Source organism: Myiozetetes cayanensis, unplaced genomic scaffold, assembly GCF_022539395.1.
Source record: "Myiozetetes cayanensis isolate MyiCay16 unplaced genomic scaffold, myiCay2020 scf40, whole genome shotgun sequence".
Classification (NCBI taxonomy): Eukaryota; Metazoa; Chordata; class Aves; order Passeriformes; family Tyrannidae; genus Myiozetetes; species Myiozetetes cayanensis.
In genome coordinates this window covers 830,515-853,034 of record NW_026087632.1, presented here as the reverse complement: position 1 = coordinate 853,034, position 22,520 = coordinate 830,515, and the positions used below count along the sequence as shown (strand labels likewise).

The window sequence follows — 22,520 nt, the reverse complement described above, 5'->3', positions numbered from 1 at the left end:
GTTAAAACAAGGGTTTAATAACAGCTTAAAGAAGTCTGCTGGTCTTAAAAATATGTCCCTGGTTCCTCTGTCTCTTGTTCTTTGGTGTCTGTTGTTAATTTTGGTGGGGTTTTACACATTAATGACGTTAAATTCGTTATACTGAGGCATCATCTCTTTCAGTTCGACGTTCACCATCAGATTCAGGTTTCAGATGAGAAGGGGAGGCAGGGAAGTGAAGAAGGATATCAGATACTTCTGTATTTTTCTAAAATTGCCCTTGGAGCAGAGGTTAATGCCCCAAAGCAGGAAACCCCAGGGGGACATTGCTATTTTTATTGTTAATTGGGAAGAGAAATTAAAATCAGAGACATGGAGTAAGTGTTCCATGCTGCCTTATACATATATTCATTTTTTCTGTTGAAATTTCACCTTCATCCCAATTTTATCAATTGAATGTAAAATATCACCTTGGTGGGAGATTCCCAGAATTAAATAACACCCTTTTTTCCTATGCCACCAATAGGGGCTGGCATGCTGGGAACCCCACAGGGAGTTGTAGATTCTGTCACATTAAAACCACAATGAAACGCGAATGTTTGGGATAAGGGCAGTTCCCATGGTATTGTGCAGGATGGAGTGTGTCATCTGGAAAGCTCTGCCATCCCATGTTGAGGGAGGAGAGCTCTTTCTCTACCCCTTGCGTGCAAAAGCTGAATAATTGAAATGGGTGTTAATGGAATTCCAGAAAACCGGCTGGAATTGGTTGTGGCAGCGCCTGAGGCAGAGCAGCCTCGCTGGTTTTGCCACCCTGGCAGGTCTCCTTCCTTTCCTCAGTTCTCTGGGGCCAGATGAAACAATTTTGTGCAGAAAAATGGGCCAGAATTTTTAAGCCTCTTCTGAGGCTTATCTCACGTAAGAGCTGAGATTTGGGTGAGTTCTGCACTCAGTGCAGTTCATTTACTTTTATGCATGAGATAAAAGATGTTTGAGTTCCTTTGGACACTGAGGTTGTTTGTGACTTTTTATGGTGTTCATTCTCACTTGTTTAGTGATGCTTCCTGCCTTCTTGAAGAGCGAGGTTATAGTCAGATAACTTTCCCCTCTGCCCCGTATCAATCTTTTCTATTAATTTCTAAATTTTATGTCTTTAAAAAGAAAAAAAAAGAAAACCAAAACCAAACCCAACGTCAAAAATATAAAAGGAAAAAAAGGAACGAACCCAAAATAAAGGCCCGAGGACGCTGTGACACCCTTGTGCCTGTGCCCCCAGCTGGCAGCCCCTGCGGTGCCACCAGGGACACGCGTGTCTGGGCTCGGTGCCTGTGGCAGGGGGGAAAGAGGAGCTCTGTAGCGACGCTTCTTGTATTTCTCTTTTTGTAGGTAAATTCGGTAAGGACAGGATTGGGGAGCAAGTGCCCTGTTCCCGTGGCTTGCCCCATGCCCACAGGATTAGCTCCTGGAGCTCCACCGTCCCTGCCAGTGCCTGTGCCGGGGCCCGCCCTCGCTGGCGCGGTGACACCGTACGTGATGCCTCTCTGTCAGTACGGAGGAGTTTTCCCCTGCCCCGTGTACGGGGTGCCGTGGCCGGGGCCGGTGGCGCAGCCCGGGCTGGTCGGGGGTCCCGGCATCGTGCGGTTCTCGCCCCTCAGCAGGAGCTGCCTGCGGATGTACCCGGTGCCGCTGCAGCGCCCGCCCGCCCGCGCGCCCGGCCCGCGCCTGCGCATGACCTAGCGGGGATCCTGGCCCTGGGGACCCTGCCAGGGGGGCCTGGCCCTGGGGACCCTGCCACGGGTAACCCTGTTGTGGGTGACCTTGCTGTGGGTGACCCTGCCACGGGTAACCCTGTTGTGGGTGACCTTGCTGTGGGTGACCCTGCCATGGGGACCCTGCCATGGGTAACCCTGCCAGTGGGTGACCTCGCCACGGGCGATCCTGCCGTGGGTCCCGGTGGCTTTGACGCTGTCACGTGGAGTGTTTGCTCTGTAGCCGATCCGTGTGGGACGGGGCGGGGCCCGCGAGCGCACAACCATACACCGCATCAGCACTCACTGTGAGGCGGCGTCACAACAGATCGTTTGTCCTTATGGCAATATCTGCTTCTGTTCCATTGCTGAAGACACTTTATCCCTTGTGTTCTGTTTCACACTTGCGATCCTTAACGTTGATGTACTTGAATTGATGACTAGCAAATTGTACTAACCCTGCAGGAGTTCAGTGCCTTGAATCTCAGCTTTCCAGTCCCAGCTGGAAAGAGATGTACAATTATTTGAAAGGTGTATTTTATTTACTGCTTGCCAGTTGAAGTTCTTTTTTATTTGCAAAGGTATTGCAGGTTTACAGTTGACGTTCCTCATCAGCTTCATTTTGCTGTAAATGCTTTCGTTTTTGTTCACGGGTTGAATTTTCATTTCTGGAGCTTTTAAAAAAAAAACAAAACAAAAAGAATTGTGAGGTGAGGTTTGTTTGACACGTTTGTTTGACGCACTGATCATAAAACTGTTTGTGTTTGTACAAGGAGTAGTGAAGTGCACATTGTAATGTAGGAGTATTTACAGAGTGATCCAAGGAAAGTGCATACAAGGACAGGGAATAGCTTCAGGCAGTGCAATCCGTTCTCCTCCCCAGCCTGTGGTAAAGTCGTTGTAAACGGCGGCTTACTGAAGGAACAGGCAGCAAAAACGCTGTTCTCCTCTGGATCGGCAGCACATTGGATTTAATTTCCTTTCCCTATCTGGGCTTTTGTAATTCAGTTAAATTACAAGTTCATGCATGTTCCATAAGTGAAGGAAACTAATGGAACTCTTGATCGTAGGAGAACGTGTCTCCAGGGGACTGTAAGACCCGTGTAAGTACAGCGCTCGCACGCGCTCTGGCTCCGGTCCGGCCGCCAAGGCTCAGGGTGGTGTCTGGTCCCTGACAGCGCTCGTGCTGAAACGGAACAAAAATGTGAAGCTGTTCTTTCTCATATCTGACACTTCAGGTTTGGAGTCTCACCGCCTTTCGTATGGAAGCTTTTTTCTTTTTTTTTTTCTTTTTTTTTTTTTTTTAAATAATTTATTTATTTATTTTTACCAAAGTTTGCGCTCCAGGTGGCACGGACACCTCTCTCCTGTTTGAAAGTTGCTTTTTGCCCGTTTTACTGTGCGTAGAGTCTCCACCTGCACCTCAGCCTAAAGGCACAAGGTAACCACTAGACCTGGTTTGCCGATGGTAAGTCTCCTTCCCTCTGAGAGCGCTGCAGGAGCGTTACAGGCACAGGACCCAGAGCTGTGGCCGCACCCAAAGGCACCGCCGCTCCCTTACCATGATGTTTTATACCATCTCCTGAAGGGCAGAGATGTCCTGTGCTGCCAAGCTGTGAATTGTATAGTTCTATTGTACTTGGAGCATTATTATATACCTGTCTAAATTATTTTGTTTGTACCCTTTGAATATATTATTCCATCAATTCAGTTAGAATTGAATTTTATAGACAATTATGCAGAGTCTTCTGCCTGGGCAAAATACTTACTGTAGTAAGAGATTTCTGTTCTCTGTACCATGTATCTTTAATTTGTTTGGGTTTTTTAGATTCATGTATGTATGCTTCATGAGCAAACATGGAAAATATGTTCTCACACCGGGTTCCCTTCGGCTCGCACTGAATCCTACAGATTATGTCGCTATTGCCTGTATAGTCCATCCCTTGTATACTGACAAAGTCAGTGGCACTAAAAGCCCCGAGAAATTGTATAGATTAAAAAGAAAAATAAACATTTTGTGCTTGAAAATGGTGTGAAAAACCCGGTGTTTTTCTAAAGTGTAGAACTGTGTCGATTCCTGGCTGTTCCGGGTAACTCTGCGTTTGTTTTCCAGACTCGTTCTTGTCCCTTGGTTGTGTAGCAGGAGCAGATGTGATGCCTCTGCTGGTTCTTGGGTTCTCCCCGTAGCCAACACCCCCAGCAGCTGTAGGAAGGCAGCGGTGCCCCGGGAGGTGCGTGGTGCCACCTCGCAGGGCACAGTGCCCCCGGTCCCTTGCCTGTAGAGGTGTTCCTGGTGTTGGGGCTGCTGCAGAGCAGAGCAGGCAGAGTTCCTCTGAGCAGATGGTGCCCTCAGCGCTGCTGGTGGTGCACGTGAGGGTGCTGAGTTTGGTAGATGGGAGAGAAACCCACGAACTGTGTCTCCCCTGTGCTGCAAAGCACTGGGGAAGCCCCTCTAAATCGTTTAAGGGTGAGGAAGCTCGGCCCCGTTGCCAGCACCCTCTTGGCAGTCACCATCACCAGGTTAGGCCTGAAGGAGAAATGAGGGAAGGGCATGCAGGTGACACTCCTGCTTCTGTCTCTGTGTGCACCCACCCCACGTGGCTTTGCTGTGTGTGCTCCGTGTGTGGCGGGCTCCGTGCCTGTCCCCACCGTGGCTGCGTTGCATGCGCTGTGCTCCCGAGGGGCTGCCCGTTGCACCTTTATCCAGCACTGGGGGCAAGCAGCAGCTCAGAAGGTGATGCTGGCATTGTGGTACTCGTGGTGTTTAATTTCCTGAGGGCCCTCTTGGCTGCAGCTCTTTTGGCTGTCGCTTCAATCCGTGGGTTTGGTGTTTTTTTCCCTCAGTTGTGACGATTGTGTCACGGGGTGCTTTGACCCTCAGCGGCAATTAAACAAATGGCATGAGATTAAATAAATGAGGCAACTCCTTGAGCAAAAGGTGAGCCAAGGAGCGAGAGGGACCTGAGGGATCTGTACCCAAAAAGATCCCCTGCAGATCCCAGAACTGAACTCATTTTATTCCTGACTCTGAACATTGCTTCGATGGGCAGCAAACGGGTCAAACCCGCTGGTATAATTTCTTTGCCTCCCTAGTTCCTGACCTGCTGCCATATCCTGTAGCTGTGCCATCACCCAACATTCCCAGCCCTGTACTGACGCAGGGGAAGTCAGCACAGATGCTTTAAATGCCAAGTTTCATGAGGGAGCTCATGGATCCCCCAGTTTTCAATCTTTCAGTTACAGAAAGTTAGTACAGATCTCGAAGGAATGTTTTAACCTCCCCGAGTCACACACCCAGTAGTGGAGGAAAGTTTTTGAAACTTCAGTGGGAAAGTTTCAAAGTTTTCACAATTTGAGAAGCTGGGAAAGTAGTTGAAGTTTGCCTGTGTGCCATTCATTTGGCTTCCTGATTGCCTCGTGCCATGATGGAGTATCTCAATGCATAACCACGTTCTGCTTTCCCATCCCATCCCCGGCTTGCTTGGAGTGGGACTGGGTGTCCTGAGAAGGAGCTGCTCATCTGCCACAGGGATGCAAAGCTGGGTGCTGGAGATGGCAGGGAGAAACATTGGAGTGCTTTAAGGCTCTTCTGCAAATCCAGATTCAACCTCCCTGGCATAGATTTCACCCAAAAGAATGATGTAACATTGGCCCTCACAGTTTGTTTGTGTATTTAACTCTGGTCTCCATTTCACAACTTTAAAGAGGAAATATTTTTTAAATTCCATTAGAAAAGAAAAAAAATTCTTTAAAAAGCTACTTTAAAGAGGAGATGTTGCCCAGAGAAGCTGTGGCTGCCCCATCCCTGGAAGTGTCCAAGGCCAGGTTGGACAGGAGTTGGAGCAACCTGGGATAGTGAAAGGTGTCCCTGCCCGTGGCAGGAGGTGGAATGAGATGGTCTTTAAGGTCCTTGCAACCCAAACCATTCTGGAACTCTGTGATTACTTAACCATCATTTCACACCTGTCTCTAAAGTGCTCCACCCTTGCTCTCTGCTGTGCAACTTCTTTACTTTTCTCTGAAGAACTTGACATTGTCTGAGATCAAAGGCAAGACGAGGGTGAGATGTGGCCATTGCTGTGCTCGGACAGAGATACTCATGCTGGGAAACAGGGGCTTGGTGCTCAGGGGCAGTAATTCCTGCAGTGACCTTCTTCATCCAGTGGCAGGTTTTGCTGTTTTGGTGTTTGTGGAAGGAAATCACTAATACTTTGAATCATTAGTTTAACTCAGCTTTACCAATGGTATTTCTTCAAGCATTTTTCATTATCCCAGTGCATTAATGGCAGGTCTGGGAACATTCAGAATATTTCCAGACAAGCCCTGTGGACACTTAGTAGGTCCGTGTTGGATTTGTTCAGTTTGCACGTGTTTGGGCAGGAAAAACATCTGTCCTCACACATTCCTTGGAAGTTGGCTTTGGAGGGTTGTAACCAGCAGTCTCCCTTCTGAAATTATGTGACCTCAGCATTGCTTTCCCTGTCATCCCCACCCCCATAATAAAGCAAAGAGTTCATGTTTTTTGGGTGAGATTGATGTTACTCATCAGATATTGGTTACTAATGCAAAAAACCCGCCTTGTTTTCTGCTTTGCTGCCAGGGAGTTCCCTCCAAGCTTTTCATGGATGCTGTTGAAGGTGTTGGATCAGAGACAGAAGTCACTCATGAAATAGTTCCTGATTGTGTGCAGCGTCCCAGTAAGGCTTCCTTGCCTCCTCCTGTTCCTCATGTGCCCTCCTCTGCCCCTGATTTCTGGTACTGCCTGTGGGGAAGTGTGGGCACGGCCTCTGCAGGGCGTACAGGCAGGGAACTCACACACTGTCGTCACGGATAGATGAGTGTCTGATAGGGGAGTGAATTCATAAAACAGCAAAGCCATAATCTCGTCTTATTTCTGGCTGCAGTTATTTATTATGGATTGAGTCCTTGAGGACAGTTATTTATTATGGATTGAGTCCATCTCAGTGATCCGTGGGGTCAGGCTGTCCTGCTCGGCGCTTGTGCAGACTGAGCTTCGGTGGAGTGGTCTGATGTGCTGATCCCTGTTATTATTTTACCCCTGACAATCATTTTCCTGTCTGTGTACCCAGAAACGAGCTGTTGATCAGATGGGAGCTGTGTGGTGACTCACAGGTGCAGTTGGTGCCTTTTGGTGGGGGCAGCACGTCTGGCTGTGGAGCCGCCCCTGCAGAGGCAGCAGGACAGGGAGGCTCCAGCCCTGACCGTGCTGCTGCTTTTATTAATGCAGCCAAGCTCCAGAAGGGCGGCATAATGAGATGGATTTTAGGAGCTGGCAGGTTACAAATTCTGCTTTATGAAGGAATTTGTTGCTCAGAGGGGTTTGGATGTGCTGCAGTGCTGACGTTGACTGTGTCAGCACAGAGATCGCTTACACCTGATTGATTTGGAAGTCAGAGCTGGAGCAGGAGGTGGCTGCTCTTGTGAGTGATGTGGTGCTCTCTGCTCCCTTCCCAGGGATAGTTGTGGTGTGCTGTCAAGGCTGGTGCTGCATACTCTTGGATCTATATTTGATTATTGAACGTCTCCCTTGAAATAAGTTTCTCATGAAGAGTTTAAGGGCTGCGTGGTTCGAGCCTTCAGTCTGACATGCAAAGCCTCGGGAAGCTTCAGGGCTCGCTTGATCACTGTGGAGGGGCTGTTCCTACACAACAACCTCCTACTCGATAAAGAATCTGTTACAACAGTGAAATTCTGGTGACAAGCTCTTGGTTTTTCCAAATCTGATTGAGTAAGGGGCACTTGGATGAATTTTTTCAGAAGTGGTGCGACAGGATGGATGCACGGTGAATATTGGGTACGTTGTTGTAGCTGTGAGGCAGAGGGAAAAGTTGGAGTTATTTTTTCCCCTCAGAAAGGAGCAAATCCCCCCTCTTTGTCTTTCATTATTGAGGTGCCAATGAGTGCTTGCAATGGCATTGTGGCTCTCGAGGAGCTTCGAGTGACAGGGTGAGCACAGTGAGAGCCTCTCCAGCCACTCTTCTGGGGTCTTCTTTGTGCCTGTTGCAGTTTTTGTGGGGAATTCAGGACTCTGACACCTTGTAAAAAATTAGAATTAGGAAGAAATAACCAGCTGCCAATTATTCTCAAATGGGGGTTCTTCAGGACTGACATAAAATGGCCCCAAAAAGTATTTACTCTTCTGTTGGTTTTTTTTTCAATTACTTTGCAAGCAGGGTGAAAACTTCCTCAGCGCTCAGGGTTTGTTTATCAGACCAGACAGGCTGCATGCAGGGTCTTTGTCACCATTAGGCAGCAGCTCCAGGATGTGCCATCACTGCCTTTTTCCCACCACCGAGCAAACGTTGGGTATAATCACATTCCCTGATCTCTCCGGCACTGTTGCCTCCTCAGCCTGTGAGAGCTCAGACTTGGCTCTGGAGTACGAAGCGAGGAGTTTGTCTGTGGGCTGAGCACCTGTGAGGGTTTGTTTGAGGAGCCAGGTGACTGGGGAGCTGGCTCTGCTCAGGATGTTGTGGCTGGCCTGCTGCTGCCATACCTTTTTTTTTCCGGTTACCTGGAGATAGTTCGTTTTATGCTGCTTTCCTGGATGAAAGTGCCTGCCAAATGCTGGGATGGATCCAGATGGATCTTCAGAGCCGGTGTTGGGCAGAAGCTCAGGGAGGAATTATGACCAAGACATGATTTTCCTTCCCTGAAAAGCTGTTCTTCAATGAACAGGCAGAGCAAGGAATACTGGAAGGTTGGGGCTGCGTTTAACAAAAGCAGAGCCCAAACCACAGAGACCCGGCAGGAGCTGTGCCAGACCCTGATGGCACCCCGTGCTGTCCCTCCCAAACCCCACCTTCCCTGCCGCTCCAGGGACCCCCTGCATGTGTTCTGAGGGCATCCCAAAGCCGCCTGCTCCGCCAGGCCCGTCCCTGGCTGCCCTCCCACCGTGTGCATGTGTGTCTGTGGGGCAAGGGGCTGGCTGCGTGTCCCTGGGAGCATGTCCCCAGCACAGCCACTGCGTGGTGGTGCCCATGTGCTGCAGGGTTGGGGTGGCACCTCGTGCTGCTGCTGCTTCAGCCACGTGCTGTGCCCTCGCTGCCCTCGCTGCCTCTTATCCTGGTCCTGTCCTTGCAAGCCCTTGGCATTGCTGTGCCCTCCCGCGTCTGTCCCACCGTCTTGCCCCGTGGTCTGCCTCCTGTGGAAGGCTGATGGATCTCATCCCTGCCTGGGTGTGGGGCATGGCATCCCTGCAGCCCAGCTGGAAGGAGGTTTCTTCCAACCCGAGCCATTCTATGATCTCTGGTCCGAGGCTTGGCTCCATTTCTGTTGGATGAGGGAGCCAAGCCCGCAGGTTTGGGGAGCTGGTGCCACGACATGCCCTGGCAAATCCCTTTGGCACCTCCACATGGCATCACATCCCTCTCCCCTCCCTCCTCAGCGACAGGGTCTCACAAACTGAGCCCAGCGCTGGGCACCTCTGCTGGCTCTTTCCACCTCCCCCTCCTGGGAGCCTGGCTCTGCTCAGGGTGTTGTGGCTGACCCACTGCTGCCATATGTTTTTTTCCTGGTTACCTGGAGATACTTGATTTTTTTTTTTTTTCCCCCTGATTCCAGCAGGAATCAGAGCTCTGGTCTGAGGGACCCTGAGAGGTGCTGAGGTTCTACCACCAAAACAAATGTGTTGACTCATCTGAGCTCTCTCAGTGTGACACATCTTGGTCTCTGTTTCCTTGCCCAAACACCTGGAGCGCGCTGTGGCAGCGGCACCTCCACTCTCCTGGGGCCCATGAGCTCACGTGGCCCCTTTTTCTGGGGTGGGTTTGGTTTGGGTTTTCCTAGATGTGAAATCCATGTATGGATTTTTTTCTTTTAGATTCTGAAAATGAGACCGCCGGCGACTGACGCGTGGCCCCCGCAGCTGCAGTGCCAAGCGCGAGGCCCCGCCGCGGCTAAGGAGGAGGAAGAGGAAGATGGGAAGTGATTTATCATGTGTGAGGAATTCTGTGCTGTTCTGGTCCATTCGACGCAATTTTGTAACTTCTTTCTAATCATTTTTTTATTTATAGTTGGAAATACAAAAAAAAAATGTTATGCAAAAAAAAAAAAAAAAAAAAGAAAAATAATAAAGGAGAATTATTTTGGGGGAAAAGGATTTTTGTTCCAAATTGTTCCCTTCTGTTGTGAGCCAGGTTTCCATGAGCAGCAGATGGAGAAGAGGGAGGAGGAGGAAGAGGAGGAGGCACTCCTTCAAATGCTTTTTGTTTCACACGATTAATTGTCATTTAAGCAGTTTTCCAAGCAATAAGCCAGGCACACATACAAGGAAGACGAGTTCCAGTTCCATTTAAATGTCTCACCATTCTTTTGTAAGGATGAGACTCTATTTTAAATCCACTTAAATGGAGTAAAAAACCTCCGGATCCTGCACCGGAGAGTCAGTCTGTGCTCGTCACTTCCCTTTTTACCTCTTTCTTTTTTCTCACAGACCGGCCACTCTTTCTTGCCAGACATAAATACAGTTTCGAGTCACTGCTGATTTTAAATGTAAGACTAAAATCCTTCCACGGACCAGGGGGTAATTGGAGCCATTTTTAAGACTCTGAAGTGCCTTCAATGAGCTAAACCGATGCAGTGGGGGTTTCTTTCTCTGGGTTCACTGGTGGTAGGTTTCACTGACTTCTGGGTCGAGGGGGTGGACGGAGTAGTTTGAAGCAATAATCTCACAGGTGACCATTTATCAAAGGACTACTCACCTCTTTTTAAGAAAGCTGGGTTAGCACTGTCCTAAGGAGTGGGAAAGCGCTGCTCCTGCAGTTACATCTGGGCCCCAAACTCTATGCACCCACAGGCCTCCCTTGCTGCCCCTGCAGCCCCAGCCCAGGCTGTTCTCACCCTCTCACTCCTGGTTTTGATCCCAGAGCCATCGGAACTTCCACCTGCCCGTCAGCCCCTCGGTACCCCCTTCCTCGCAGCTGGAGCCTGGCGTTCTGTTTCGGTGTTATCTGCCATGTCTGTCTCTTCCAAATCTCGGTTCTAAGTAATAAATCTTATTTTGATGCCGTTGTTCCCGATTTCCTTTCCACCTCGGCCCCTTCTGCCACCAGTGGGAGGGAGGAGAGTGCAGGTGGAGGTGCGTGTGCTGGTGAAACTCCAGAATCACTCAAACACTTGGTTAATGCAGAGTTTTGAAGCACCAGGGCCAAAATATACGTGTTTATGTTAAGTTTTTGCTTCTCTGGGGTGCCTCCTGCCCTATCCTTGTCTGAGGAAATGGGATGGATCACCTGCACAGGAGCAGGGACTGGGTAAGTGGTGAAGGCTAAATTGTTGCAGTCCTAGGGTTTCTCTGCTCGAAGGGGAGTCCAGCCAAGTGCTGTACCTTTCTTTTTTGGGTTTTTGGTTGTTTTCCTCTTACACACCGCCTTGGCAGCCGCTCCCACATCCAACATGCTGGGTACAGGGACAAGGTTGTCACTTCTCCAGGGATGAGCCACTATTCCAGTGATCGTGGAAACAAAGCACTGTGCCCTCACCTGAGACTTTTATTCCCAGGTTCAAAAGGTGGTTTTCTCCAGGGAAATCCCTTGCAGGGTCTCCTGAGGTCTAGGGGGCCTCCTTCATCAGTTGTTCCAGCCCTCTTTGCTGCTCCTGCAGGTCCTCGGGCTCCTCCACAGCTGCTGGGAGCCAAGGGGCCTCTGGCTCCAGATAAGCATTTTGTAAATATTCTATTAATATTCAGGTTAAATATAAGGATTAGTACCAGGATTAAAGCTCAGGAAGCTGGGGCTAGCCCTGGCTGGTGGCTGCTCCCCACGTCTGCCCAGCCCACCTGGTTTTGGATAATCTCTCCCATGAAGACAGTGTGGAGCTGCCAAGGCTCCCTGAGCTCCTCTGGATGAACCACTGAATGGGATCCTCTAATTCATCCTATGATTCTGTGAGGGGGAACAGTTTTAAACTAAAAGTGGACAGATTTAGATTGGCTATAAGGGTGGTGAGGCCCTGGCACAGGTTGCCCAGAGGAGCTGTGGCTGCCCCATCCCTGGAAGTGTCCAAGGCCAGGTTGGATGGGGCTTGGAGCAACCTGGGCTGGTGGGAGGTGTCCCTGCCCATGGCAGGGTGGGAGCAAGATAAACTTTAGGTCCCTTCTGACACAAACCATTTTAGGCTTTGAGGATTGTCTGCAGAGGAAGAGCCAAGCTTTGGGGCTTTTCCCCTCTCCCTTCTGTCCCCAGTTCCTCTCCTCCTTGCAGTGCTGTAGTGAATATTCTCCTCTCAGCCTGGTGCCATGCTTGGGTTTAATCAGGAGTATTTTCTGCTGGCCACGATCAGAAGCCTGAGCAGGGCAGTGTGGCCATGGCAAGGTTTAACACAGCACTGAGGAGTGAAAAGGAGGAGTGTGAAGAGCTGAGCTCTAACCGTGCTCTGAAATGCGAGGCTTGGTCCCTGGTCCCATCAAAATTGTCTCCCCAGAGGCTGGACATGCTTGTTGGGGTCCACACCTGCCTATGCCACCTTCTGAAGAGATAAAACTCTTCAAAAAGACCCAAAATGTTGCAGTTTGGGTGCTGGGTGTTAGGAATTCCAGTGCATTTGGTTTGGCAAGGAGCACAGCCGTGGGCACGGAATGGGACCCTTGGTGTCGGCTGGTTATTCTGAAATTACTTGGAATATAAAACAAGTGCTGAAGGGAAAAAATGAACAGCTCTTTGTAATCAAAGAATAGTAGAATCATAGAATGGATTGGGTTGGAGGGGGCCTTTCAAAGGTCATCTAGTCCCACCCCATGCAGCAAACTGGCAGCATGAGGCTGAAAGCTAAATTGGAGACTGACTCCTAGAGGTGATTCTTCCAACTTCTTCCACTCCAAGATGTAGATGGGAAGGAACTGAACTCTTGGGATAATTGTCAATAAAGATTTTCTGGGTAGTTGTTCTGGGGCACCTTGATATCTCTAAACTGTCCTTGGGGATGTCCTCAGGGTTGGGCCTCAGCTTCAGGATTTTCTGTGATCTATTAGTCAGTGTGTAGTCCTCCAGAAAAAACAATTTGGATTATCATCAATCCCTCCAGCTTCTACTGGAGCCAGAGGAAGAGGTCATTAGTAATGGCTGGTAAAGCCACAGCGAGCCTGCTGTATGGGCTCAGTTGTAACTGCCTGGGACAGGATGCTTTCCTGGCTCTTAGCTGAGACAAAATTATGGATTTGGGGGCTCCTGAAGCCTCCAATAGCCCAGCTTTGGGGGCTCACAAAGCCCTGACAGCCCAGCTTTGGGGGCTGAATGACTGGAAAACGGAGGCTTCCCCAGGACTAGCCAAGTGTGGGTAACAACCTCTGTGCTCTGCCAAAGGAATCCAAACCAGTGATGAGGCTGATCTGTCAGATCCTTCCCAGATCCTCTCCTACAGTGCAGAACAAGTACTCATTGTCCCCTGGATGCAGTATTTTGGGGATAGAGCACTTGGGCTTGGACACACTGAGTGCAGCCCCAGTGCCAACACCGACTGGGTTCGGAGCAAGGTGAGATTTTAGTCTGTGTGCCATCAAATCCTGATCCTCAGTGACTCTAATGTGTTATTCCAGAGGCAGGTGAGGCTGGATGCAGAGGCACATGGCTTTACCCGGATCTGGGGTGTGGTTGGTGGTGTGCCTGGTGCACAGGGGGCTGCTGGAACAGCGATGTTGCTCTTCACAGCCTGGGATCTGTTCTAGAACCATTCATGGGAGTTTAGGAACCAGGCTGAAGTTTCCTGAACTCATTTCTGTGCTCCCAGGCTGCTGTTGTCTGTCAGAGTGTCTGCTCTGCGAGCACAACCCCCCAGCCCCCTGCCAAGAAGGCTGGTAGGGACATCTGGGATGTGCTTAGGAAAATTTGGACTTTTAAGAGCTGAAGGAAGCACTGGGGCAGCTCCTGGTGTGTGGAAGGATGAGGCAGCTCCTGCCAGGCTGAGCCTCTGTGCATGGACAGCTGTGCTCCCTCTGGGAGCTTTCCTTTGGGAGGAAATCCCTGCAAATGTTGGAAGCACAGCTCAGTGCCCTGTGACAGGGGCTGAAGCAGTGACCTGTTTGGGTGGCTGCTGATTTTGGAGGGGGAAAGACTGGAAAGGTTCACAATCCCTTCTGGATTTCTGCCGTTTCTGTAAGACTATGGAGAAGGTTTAAATGGTTTATTCTCTGCAGGTTCTCAGTGTTTTAGTGCTCTGAGCAGTAGAATTTTTGGGAAGTCAAAGGAGGAATAAATTTGGTGACAGGCTGACTGGACGCTTGGGGGTATGTTTGAGATGTTTGAGGCTGTTGGATGTTTAATGAGGATTCCAGGGGCTGGTAACACAGTCATGGAAACGTTAAAAATGTCAAACATAACAAAATGATTCTCAATATTTGCTGATGGCACATGAGCTGCTGTGGGTGCTTTGGGAGAGGGGTGGTATGGGGCTTGCACAGGGCTTTGCAGCCCTAAACCTTTCATTTTGGGGGGACTTTGGAAGGTAACCTGTGTTGTTATCCTTGTTAAATCTGAGCATTCATTATTTTCTTTAGAAAAAAACCCATAAATTGGCATTGGTGGAGCTCAGCATTGCTGTGCTGCCTATTGGTGGCAGAATGAACCTTCTGTTCATGCCCAGCACGGGCTGGTGACGCAGGGGGAGTGGGGATGGGAGAAGGTGTCTGGAAAAAGTCACCCCCCCTCCCAGCACGGTCCCTGTGGATTTGCTCTCACACGTGTGAAGTGGTGAACACCCTGAAAATCCCCGGCAGTGTCCCATTTGTTCTCGCAGTAGGATTCGAGGAGCATATTTCTGTATTTATTTTATATCTATTGCATGTTGAGAGATGGTATTTCCAGAAGCTGGGAAATAAAAATATTGCTGTTTCCTGATGAGCAGAGAGAAGTAAAGGGACACACATCCTGTAGAGTTCAGCGCTTGGAGACTTTTATTTGTCATTTTCCTTCCATTTCCTTCCACCTACAGGAAGGTGTCCCTGCCCATGGCAGCGGGTTGGAATGAGAGCTTTAAGGTTCCTTTCAATACAGATCATTCTGTGATTCTGTGATTATTCTTTGCTGTTTCCTACTGCCTCTTATTATGGAAGCAGACAAGGAATATTTTTCAGATATCACCTGCCTGGCTGGTTCCTCCATGGGAAAATGCACTTGCTGGAAAGCAAACCCAAATGCTCCATTTCAGCTGGAACCGACACTGAGCAGCTTTCCTGTGCCCAGCTCCAGCTGAATTAGAAGTGCCTGGAGTGAGGCCATGCCCCCACCCGGAGATGTGGGACCCTCTTGAAGCCAGGCTTGGCTCTCCATAATTTTTTAGTAAGCTCTGAGAGGGTTTTAGTTACTCCTGTACCTGGGCGCTTTATCTGCATTCGCAGGTGTGAGGAGTTGCTCCTGTTGGGAAAATGCCTCAGTTCCATGTCTTTCCCACAGCACTCTGTATTTCTTTATTTACTCTCTCTGGGTAAACTTTTTGCTGTGCTCAGCATCAGGAGCTCAGGCCCTGGTGACAAATGAAATGTCCCCAGGAATGATGGCCCCCGTGCAGGGCAGGTGGAGGCTGCGCTGGCCAGGGAGGAGGTGAGGGGGGTCGGCTGGGCCAGGGGTTCTCTGCTGGTCCATAGCCTGGGGACAGCCTGAGATGATGTTTTCCAGATGAAAAAGGGAAGCCTCTCCCTTTTCCTTCCCTCTGCTCCCTCTTCAGAGCATCCCAAGGGAGCTCTGGGAGCTGGGGCTGCACTCTGGGGACACCAGGGCAGAAAAGAGGGTGCTCTGGAGTGGTGGGTGCACATCTGCACACCCTGAGAGAGGGTCATCCTCCTGGCTGCCAACTCCTTGCTGGGTCTGTCTCTTACCAGGGAGTGAACCAGAGGGAAGGGCTTGGGAACAAACATGGAATTTTTTCATTGTTGTTTTTGATCAGATCTACAACAAAATCCTCAGGGCGGGGGCTGGAGCCTGGAGCATCCCCCTGTGCCAGGCCAGGCTGGGGCAGGCAGGGGCACAGGCAGGGACAGCCCTGGCCTGTAACTATTCAAATCTCTATTTTTTAAGAAATCCCTGCGTTACATCCTGGCTTTGGGAGATATTGCTGTGCCCAGCAGTAAATGAAATGACGTGGACGGGTGTGAGCTGCCCCCCAAATACTGATTTTCACAGAGGACTAAAACCAGAGCTTTAAGTGCAGCAGCGGCCGCAGGGTGGGTTTCTCAGAGCGAGTTTTTCAGGCTGTTTTTTTCAGGGTGGGTTTTTCCACACACACCGAATTCCTGATGGGCCGGAGTTGGCTTCCCCCTGGCAGCAGCCCTCTCAGCTCTTTGTCATGGTGATCAGCAATGCTTCTCTGTTGTCATGGCTGCGGGGTTACTACTGAAGCCAAAGCACTGCACAGCCCCTTTATTCATAGTTTCAGTGTATAAACTAATTAAGTCAACTGAAAGCAGCAGTCTGTTCCCTGCGCCTTGTTTTTCTAATACTCAGATCAGATAGACCTGATTCCTGCCATCCTCCAAAACATCCAACCTGACTGTGATGAGTTTTGTATCTTAAGGCCCAGCAAATTATTCACTGATTATTTAATTGCCCAGAAACCTCCATGCAAAATTGAAAAGGTCTCTGGAAAATGTCTTTTGAGCTGCTCAGATGAGGCCGGGAGCCGGTTGTTGCAGCCGTGCTGGATTCCTAATTGCTGCTTTACTCGGGGCAGGAACTCTGTCAGTGTGTTTAGTTTCTGAGTTTATGCATTGGTGGGTTAAAAAAAAAATAAAATTAATAAAATGGTGGCAAAATGCTTGGGGGAGGATTTCTGCAGAGTTCCTCAGTCCTGCCCCCACCATGGGAGGATGGAGAAGGACAGGCCCCAGCTGCAGCCAGCGGACAGAGTTTTTCCTCTGGCCAGGAGGAGGTCATCTGCACACTGACACACAGGCTCATTTTTTATTAAAACTTAATATAAGCAGAGGCTCAGTGTGAGCCCTGGGAGCCATGAAAGGAACCTCATCGTGTCTGCCTGAGGTGGGAGCGGCGGTGCCAGCATTGGCCTCTGTCGGGAAAGGATTTGGGCAGATTTGGTGTCCCCACTTGGTGTCCTGCTCACTGCTCAGCCCAAAGTAAAACCAGAGAGGAACCCTAAAAATCCTCTTACAATTACGTGGCTCTGAGCGTTCCTGTGGTGTCTCCCCAGGAGGATGCACGCACTCTGGCACCCCGTCCTGGGAGCACAGGGATGTGGGGGCAGCCCTTCGCCCTCCTCCTGTGGGATTGGCTTCCCTCCCGTCCCTTATCCCAGCCTGGGGACGCAGGGCTCTCCTCGGGGTACAAAGGGAGCTGCAGTTTGCACCCTTGCCCCATGTGGAGCTGTTGGCTGTGGCCACCACAGTGTCCCCACAGGAGGGGCAGTGGGAGGGTGCTCAGGGTCCGGCACTGTCAGGTGTCTGTCCACTGCCCCCGCTCCCTCAGACCTCAGAGTCCAGCAGCTGAAGGGGCTCTGCTGCTCCCCCAGGGTGGTGGGCCCCTGGGGAACACCCCCGTGAGATGAGCAGACCGAGGGGCCTCCTGGGGACCACAGAACTTCTCTTTTCCACAGAAGGTGAAAACTCCCCAGTTTTCAGACAAACTGGACCTGCAAAGACATTTCCCTCTGTTCCCAGTGGTGCATCCCTTTCCTTCACCTTCTCTGGGGTGTGAGAGCAGCAGGACCCCAGTTGGGATGCTCAGGGTTCAGAGGCAGCATGCTGTGCCACCGCTCCAACTGATGTATCCCAGCATTTTGCACCGTTACCTATTGCTCTGAGAGGATTTGATTTTTATTATTATTATTATTTTGAATTGCTGTTCACATTTGGAAAAGAAAACTGAGGACACTCACTCTGAGGACAACGAGTCCTGGAGAGGGGTGGTGAATCTGCAGTGGTGCTTGTCAGTCTTCAGAACCAGCTGAAGATGCCCCAGCACAGCTCACCCTGCAGCTGTCCCTGTGGCACCCCTGGGGGGCAAAAGGCGAGCGGGGCCATCGCGTGTGGGTGTCGGGGCCAAGAGGTGCTGGTGTGTGAGCAGGCACTGCAGAAGGCTCTGGGGGGCTGCCAAGTAAGAAATTTGGCAGCACCTGAAGGACAATGGTTTGCAGTAACAATGGAGGCTCCTTAGCCCAGGAAGCAGTGCTGGCTGCTGACCCGGCCAGGGAAAATCTGTCTCCGCGTTGGCGAACGTGGCTTTTGGGAGGCAGGGATTTCTTTGGTGCTTCCAGGGGTTGGTGGAGGGGACCCCCACGACCACAACCCCTCTGCCACTGCTAGCACATCTGGCTGCACCACAGTGTGCCCTCCTTCCTGCCCCTGCCCTGGCTCTGTCTGGCTGAGGTGGATGCAGGTGGCCCCAACCGGAGGGGGCACAAGGTCCCCAAAGCCTCTGCTGGGAGACACAGTGTGGCTGTGACCACCAGCAAAGCCCGTGCTCTGGCCCTGGAGTGGCTGCTGGCAGTGGCACTGCAGGTGTGGTGCTGTTGGGAGGGCCGATATGTGGCCATGGGAACAGCAGGAGCTGCTGGGTGCCCGTCACACTGACATTGGCTGCAGGACCACCGGCATGCCCAGGGAAGCGCCGTGGCCTCTGCTGTGGCTGGGGTGGGTCCACATTGTGGTGCCAGGGCAGCTTTCCTGACGGCCAAGGCTGGCAGCTGGAGCAGCACAGCTGGATTGACCTGGACGGAGCACGGAGATCACGCACAGATCACCAGGTCTAACCCAGAGCAGGGTGTATGTGCCTGTGCCACAGGGAGCCACCAGCCACTGCCAGCTGCCTCAGTCACTGCCTTCAACAGCTCTCTAATTAGACAGCTCCTAATGAAGTGCTCTTCAAAAGAGGCTGTATTAGGTAAACGTTAAGAGAAACCACCCTGTTTTCCACTTGGATTTAGGAAAGCAGCTTTGAGAGCCTGCAGCACCCCTCGTACCTGGGAAGTGCCACCTCATCCTGCAGATGCTGCCTTCTCCTGTTTATCAACAGAAATGGATTCCCCCTCTCACATCAGGAACAGCAGCCACAGTCACAGCTGTGAATTCATGGGATCGCTGCTTTGTCCGTCGGACACTCTGGGCTGGGATGCGCTCTCCTAAAGGGCCATCAGGACTCAGAGCTGACTCCTGGCTGTTCATGGCCATGACAATAGAAAATACTTTGTGTCTCAGGTGTGAAATTTCCAGTGTCTTCTGCTTTGAAAATTAATTTAACTAAGCAGCATATTACTGCCTCTAATGTTACTTATCTTTAACTAAGATCCAGGGTAACCTCAGCCACCTAATGTCAGTTTTTCAAAGGTTAGCATGGAGCACTTTAAATTCACTAGATCCCTGTCTTAACAAGAGTAAAGGGACTCCACTTCCTTTCTTTAAGAGACAGCTAGAAATATTTTTTAATTCCAACAATTCCTCCAGCGTGGTGATCTAAAAAGCAATTCTGTAATACAGAAAGGGAATTTGAAGACATGCTGAGTTTCTGAATGATTTTGTCAAAAGGTTTCCCTAAGTTCAATTACTGATTGCTTTTGGAGGAGTCTGTTTATGTGGAATTTTGCAATTTTGCATGTTTAGAAGGAAAGTGACTTGGTGGGCATTCCTTCTGAAATGTGACCTTCAGCTTTCCAGGACCATTTTTAACCCCACCATTTGTTGTCAGTGCAGGTCACCCAGTCCAAGCCCAGTCCCAGGGCTGTGGGAGTGACTCCTGGTGCTCCACAAATATGCAGAAATAATTGCTTTGGTTGCTTTCTTAGCGAGTATTTTTACTGTTAATCTCATTTTGACAGAATATTTGTGGGGAGTAAACACAGTGGAGGCCCAAATATAACAAACCTATAGGTGGGAGATGATCTTCTCCAGCTCCAGCCCTGGCCTGGGGCTGGATGCACCAGCTGGAGCTCCTGCCTCCCCAGATGTCACAGGTTCACTGCTGGCATTGTCCTGGTACGGTACATGAGCGAGATTTGGGAGGCAGCAGAGCAGGGACAGTGCAAACAGCCACCAGCAACCACCACAGGGAATCCAACCAAAACTAAGGGACGTGCTCCCAAAGGCTCTGCTGTTTGCTAGGCAAATTCTGCCAGGATAAACCTTTGTTTAAAAAGTACTCATTCTGTAGGAAGGTGGCAGAGACAGTTTGCAGAGGGAGGTGGCAGTGACTCCTTGCTGCTGACAGACACTGGCACAGTGCACACCGAACGCTCAGGTTGGGCTGAGCCCACCTTGGGAACAAGGGACTTTCCAAATCCACTGAGTGACCAGGACTTGTACCCTGGTACCCGATAACCTTTAGCTGCAAACAAAAAATAAGCAACTTTTACATGAGGATAGTGTGTTTTAGCAAGCTGCAGAGCTGTTTTGGGCTACCAGGTGAAGGGAAACCTTTCCTTCCTGCATAGGAAGGACTTCTGTGACCAACAGACAGCAGTTTACCTTTTGGAGCCCCACCAATAAGCATGACAGAAGACAACTACTGATCAATAATATCCTTAGGGATAAATATCAGGCTGGAAGGACTATGTGAGTTAAAGGTTAACATGAACCTGTTAATGGGGATTAATTAGTCAGGAGTCAATGCAGGTTGGAAATTAGAAGACAGTTAATAGCAACGGGAGGATGAAATTCTGGAGCACCCTGTGATTGCAGAGGTGGTTTGAGAAGCCTGTGGAAGGATTGCACAAGTGAGCAGAAATTCCTGAAGAGAGAAAATGGCTTTTTGTTGTGAGTCCTGAGGGATTTGGTGGGCTGCTGTAGTTGGAAAGAAAAGGATTGCTGGTTTTTCCCCTGCTAGGGTTATCTGTGGGAGTAAGAAAAAATTCCTGTTGGTAGATCATCTAACTTGTGGGGCTTAGGTTGTTATTTTTTCCATGGAGAACAGCTGTGTAAAGGGTGATTTTTCTAACCTGTGGCTGAAGGAGGTGCTGGGACATCTGCTCAGTGCCTGGTGACACCACTGTCATCCTGCTCACTGCCCCAGCATACAGGGATTCACACCTGCCAAGGGATGGCTAAACACACTGGGAATGATGTGTGGACACCTAGAAGAGCCCCAAAAAATGACATATTCACCTTCTTTCTGCAACACAGAAGATAAAATCACAGGTTGATATTTCATTCGTTAAAGAACGTGTATTTGCCTAATAGACAAAATTCCACGTGGCACTACAGAGGAGACAAGACAGCATAAACTTTCCAGCTCTCCCATTTGTTTATGCCTTGGTCCCCTGAGAGCAACCTCAGGGCTGGTTAAATGACTGTTTCTGCCCATTCTGCCACAGCCATAGCACTTTGTGGCCTCTCCCTGCACTCTCCAGGTCCTCGTCCTCACTTGCTGTTACACAGTACAGGCCCAGAACAGTTAAAGCATGTTTAGTATCACACCAGGATGCTCTAGAAAGAGCCTCTTCACCCATTTTAAAGTAATTATGAAGGACAAGTTTCACTCAGTCCCAAAATAGCCTGGCATCAAATTCTCAGCTGAAATAAACTGCTGTCTGGCCATTGCCTTGGGCACAAACCGACCAGGACAGAGCAGCAGCACATCTGATCCCAAGTGTGAGCTGTGAATGTGGCAGAGGAGCTTGGCCATAAAATTGGTGGTGACTGACTAATTTATTTTATTTCATTTCATTTAATCTATGTTATTTCATCTTATTTTACTGTTTTATTTTACTTTAGAAACAGCAGTGAATTCTGAGATTAGTGGAGCCTTTCAGAATATCCAGGTCAAGGTAGTTAATTATTTAAACCAAAGACAGAGCTTTCCTCCAAGTCCTTTTGCTACCCTGTAGGTTAGTGGTGAAAAATAACCTCTAGCTGAAGGCTGGGAAAGCAGGAGATGAGGACACATGATTTAGTGCTGTGGATGTCCTGGACAAGAACAACCTGTTCCTTCTGTGCCTGCACAGTACCGGGCACCAGGACCCCCATATGGGGAAATATGAGTAAACATTATTAGCAAAACCAGAGTATTCCTTGTAATGAAACACTGTGATTTTATAGTTCTGACCATGACAGATCCCACAAGGCCACTGCTTGATTTTTGCAAAGCCCCAGCCTGTTGCCTGCACTGCACCCCCAGAGAAGCTCTTTTATATTTGTCCTTCATGTGAAAATGAAACTCCTCGACCTTGGTGGCTTCCTATAGACCTGTTTTTCTCAAATTCTGCTTTTTTCTTTCTCTCATGCAATTTTCATCAGTAAGAATGAGCCTTTTGGATCAATTGAACTGCTCAGTTTTTCTAGCAAAGGGATTCTTTCCTGTTTTCTTTGGTGTCTCTCCCTTTACTTCAATGGAAATTATATAAATTGACCACAAGCAGGGATGGTATTCCCCACTCCTCTTTCCTCCAATGGATTTTTCAGAGTTGAGGATAAAAAGTAGTGTCAGTTCACAAACAATTTGACCTGCCTATGGACTTGTGTGTTTTGGCTTTCAGTTCTTCCTTTCAGTGACCCCTTTTATGGGGGAAAACCTCCACCTATGTACATTAGGTGAATATTGTGTGAGGTCAGCTTCCAGGATAAAAAACCCTTCTGGTTATTGAGTTAAGCCCTCTCTTTGAGGCACCACTGGTATGCCAGTGTGCTCAGTGTCCCATCAGCAGGGTAACTGGGCTGTGGGACATGGTTTTGCAGCAGGCATTGGAGCAGGCAGAGCAGCCAACCCTGGAGCAGCCCCAGCTCTCCTGACCAGGCTCCTGCTGGAGAACAACACAGGGAAAGTTGTGGAACTGGAAGCTGAAGGGCTGTGAGTGGGGGAGGCAAAGCAGGTTAAATCTGCAGCATCAGAGGTGAGGAATCACAGA

The 22,520-nt window shown here is 49.7% G+C and overlaps 1 protein-coding gene and 1 long non-coding RNA gene across 4 annotated transcripts in view; one reads left to right on the top strand and one right to left on the bottom strand.

Annotated features, from left to right (window-relative positions):
• The window catches only part of WNK2 (WNK lysine deficient protein kinase 2), a 107,756-nt gene extending 104,004 nt beyond the window's left edge, over nt 1–3,752 (top strand). Inside the window, 1 exon segment of the mRNA XM_050330249.1 lies at nt 1,363–3,752. Within this exon segment, the coding sequence (XP_050186206.1) occupies nt 1,363–1,713 (351 nt within the window). The 3' untranslated portion in view covers nt 1,714–3,752.
• The window catches only part of LOC126647738 (uncharacterized), an 853,551-nt gene that overhangs the window by 163,994 nt on the left and 667,037 nt on the right, over nt 1–22,520 (bottom strand). The gene's annotated exons all lie outside the window — the stretch shown is intronic.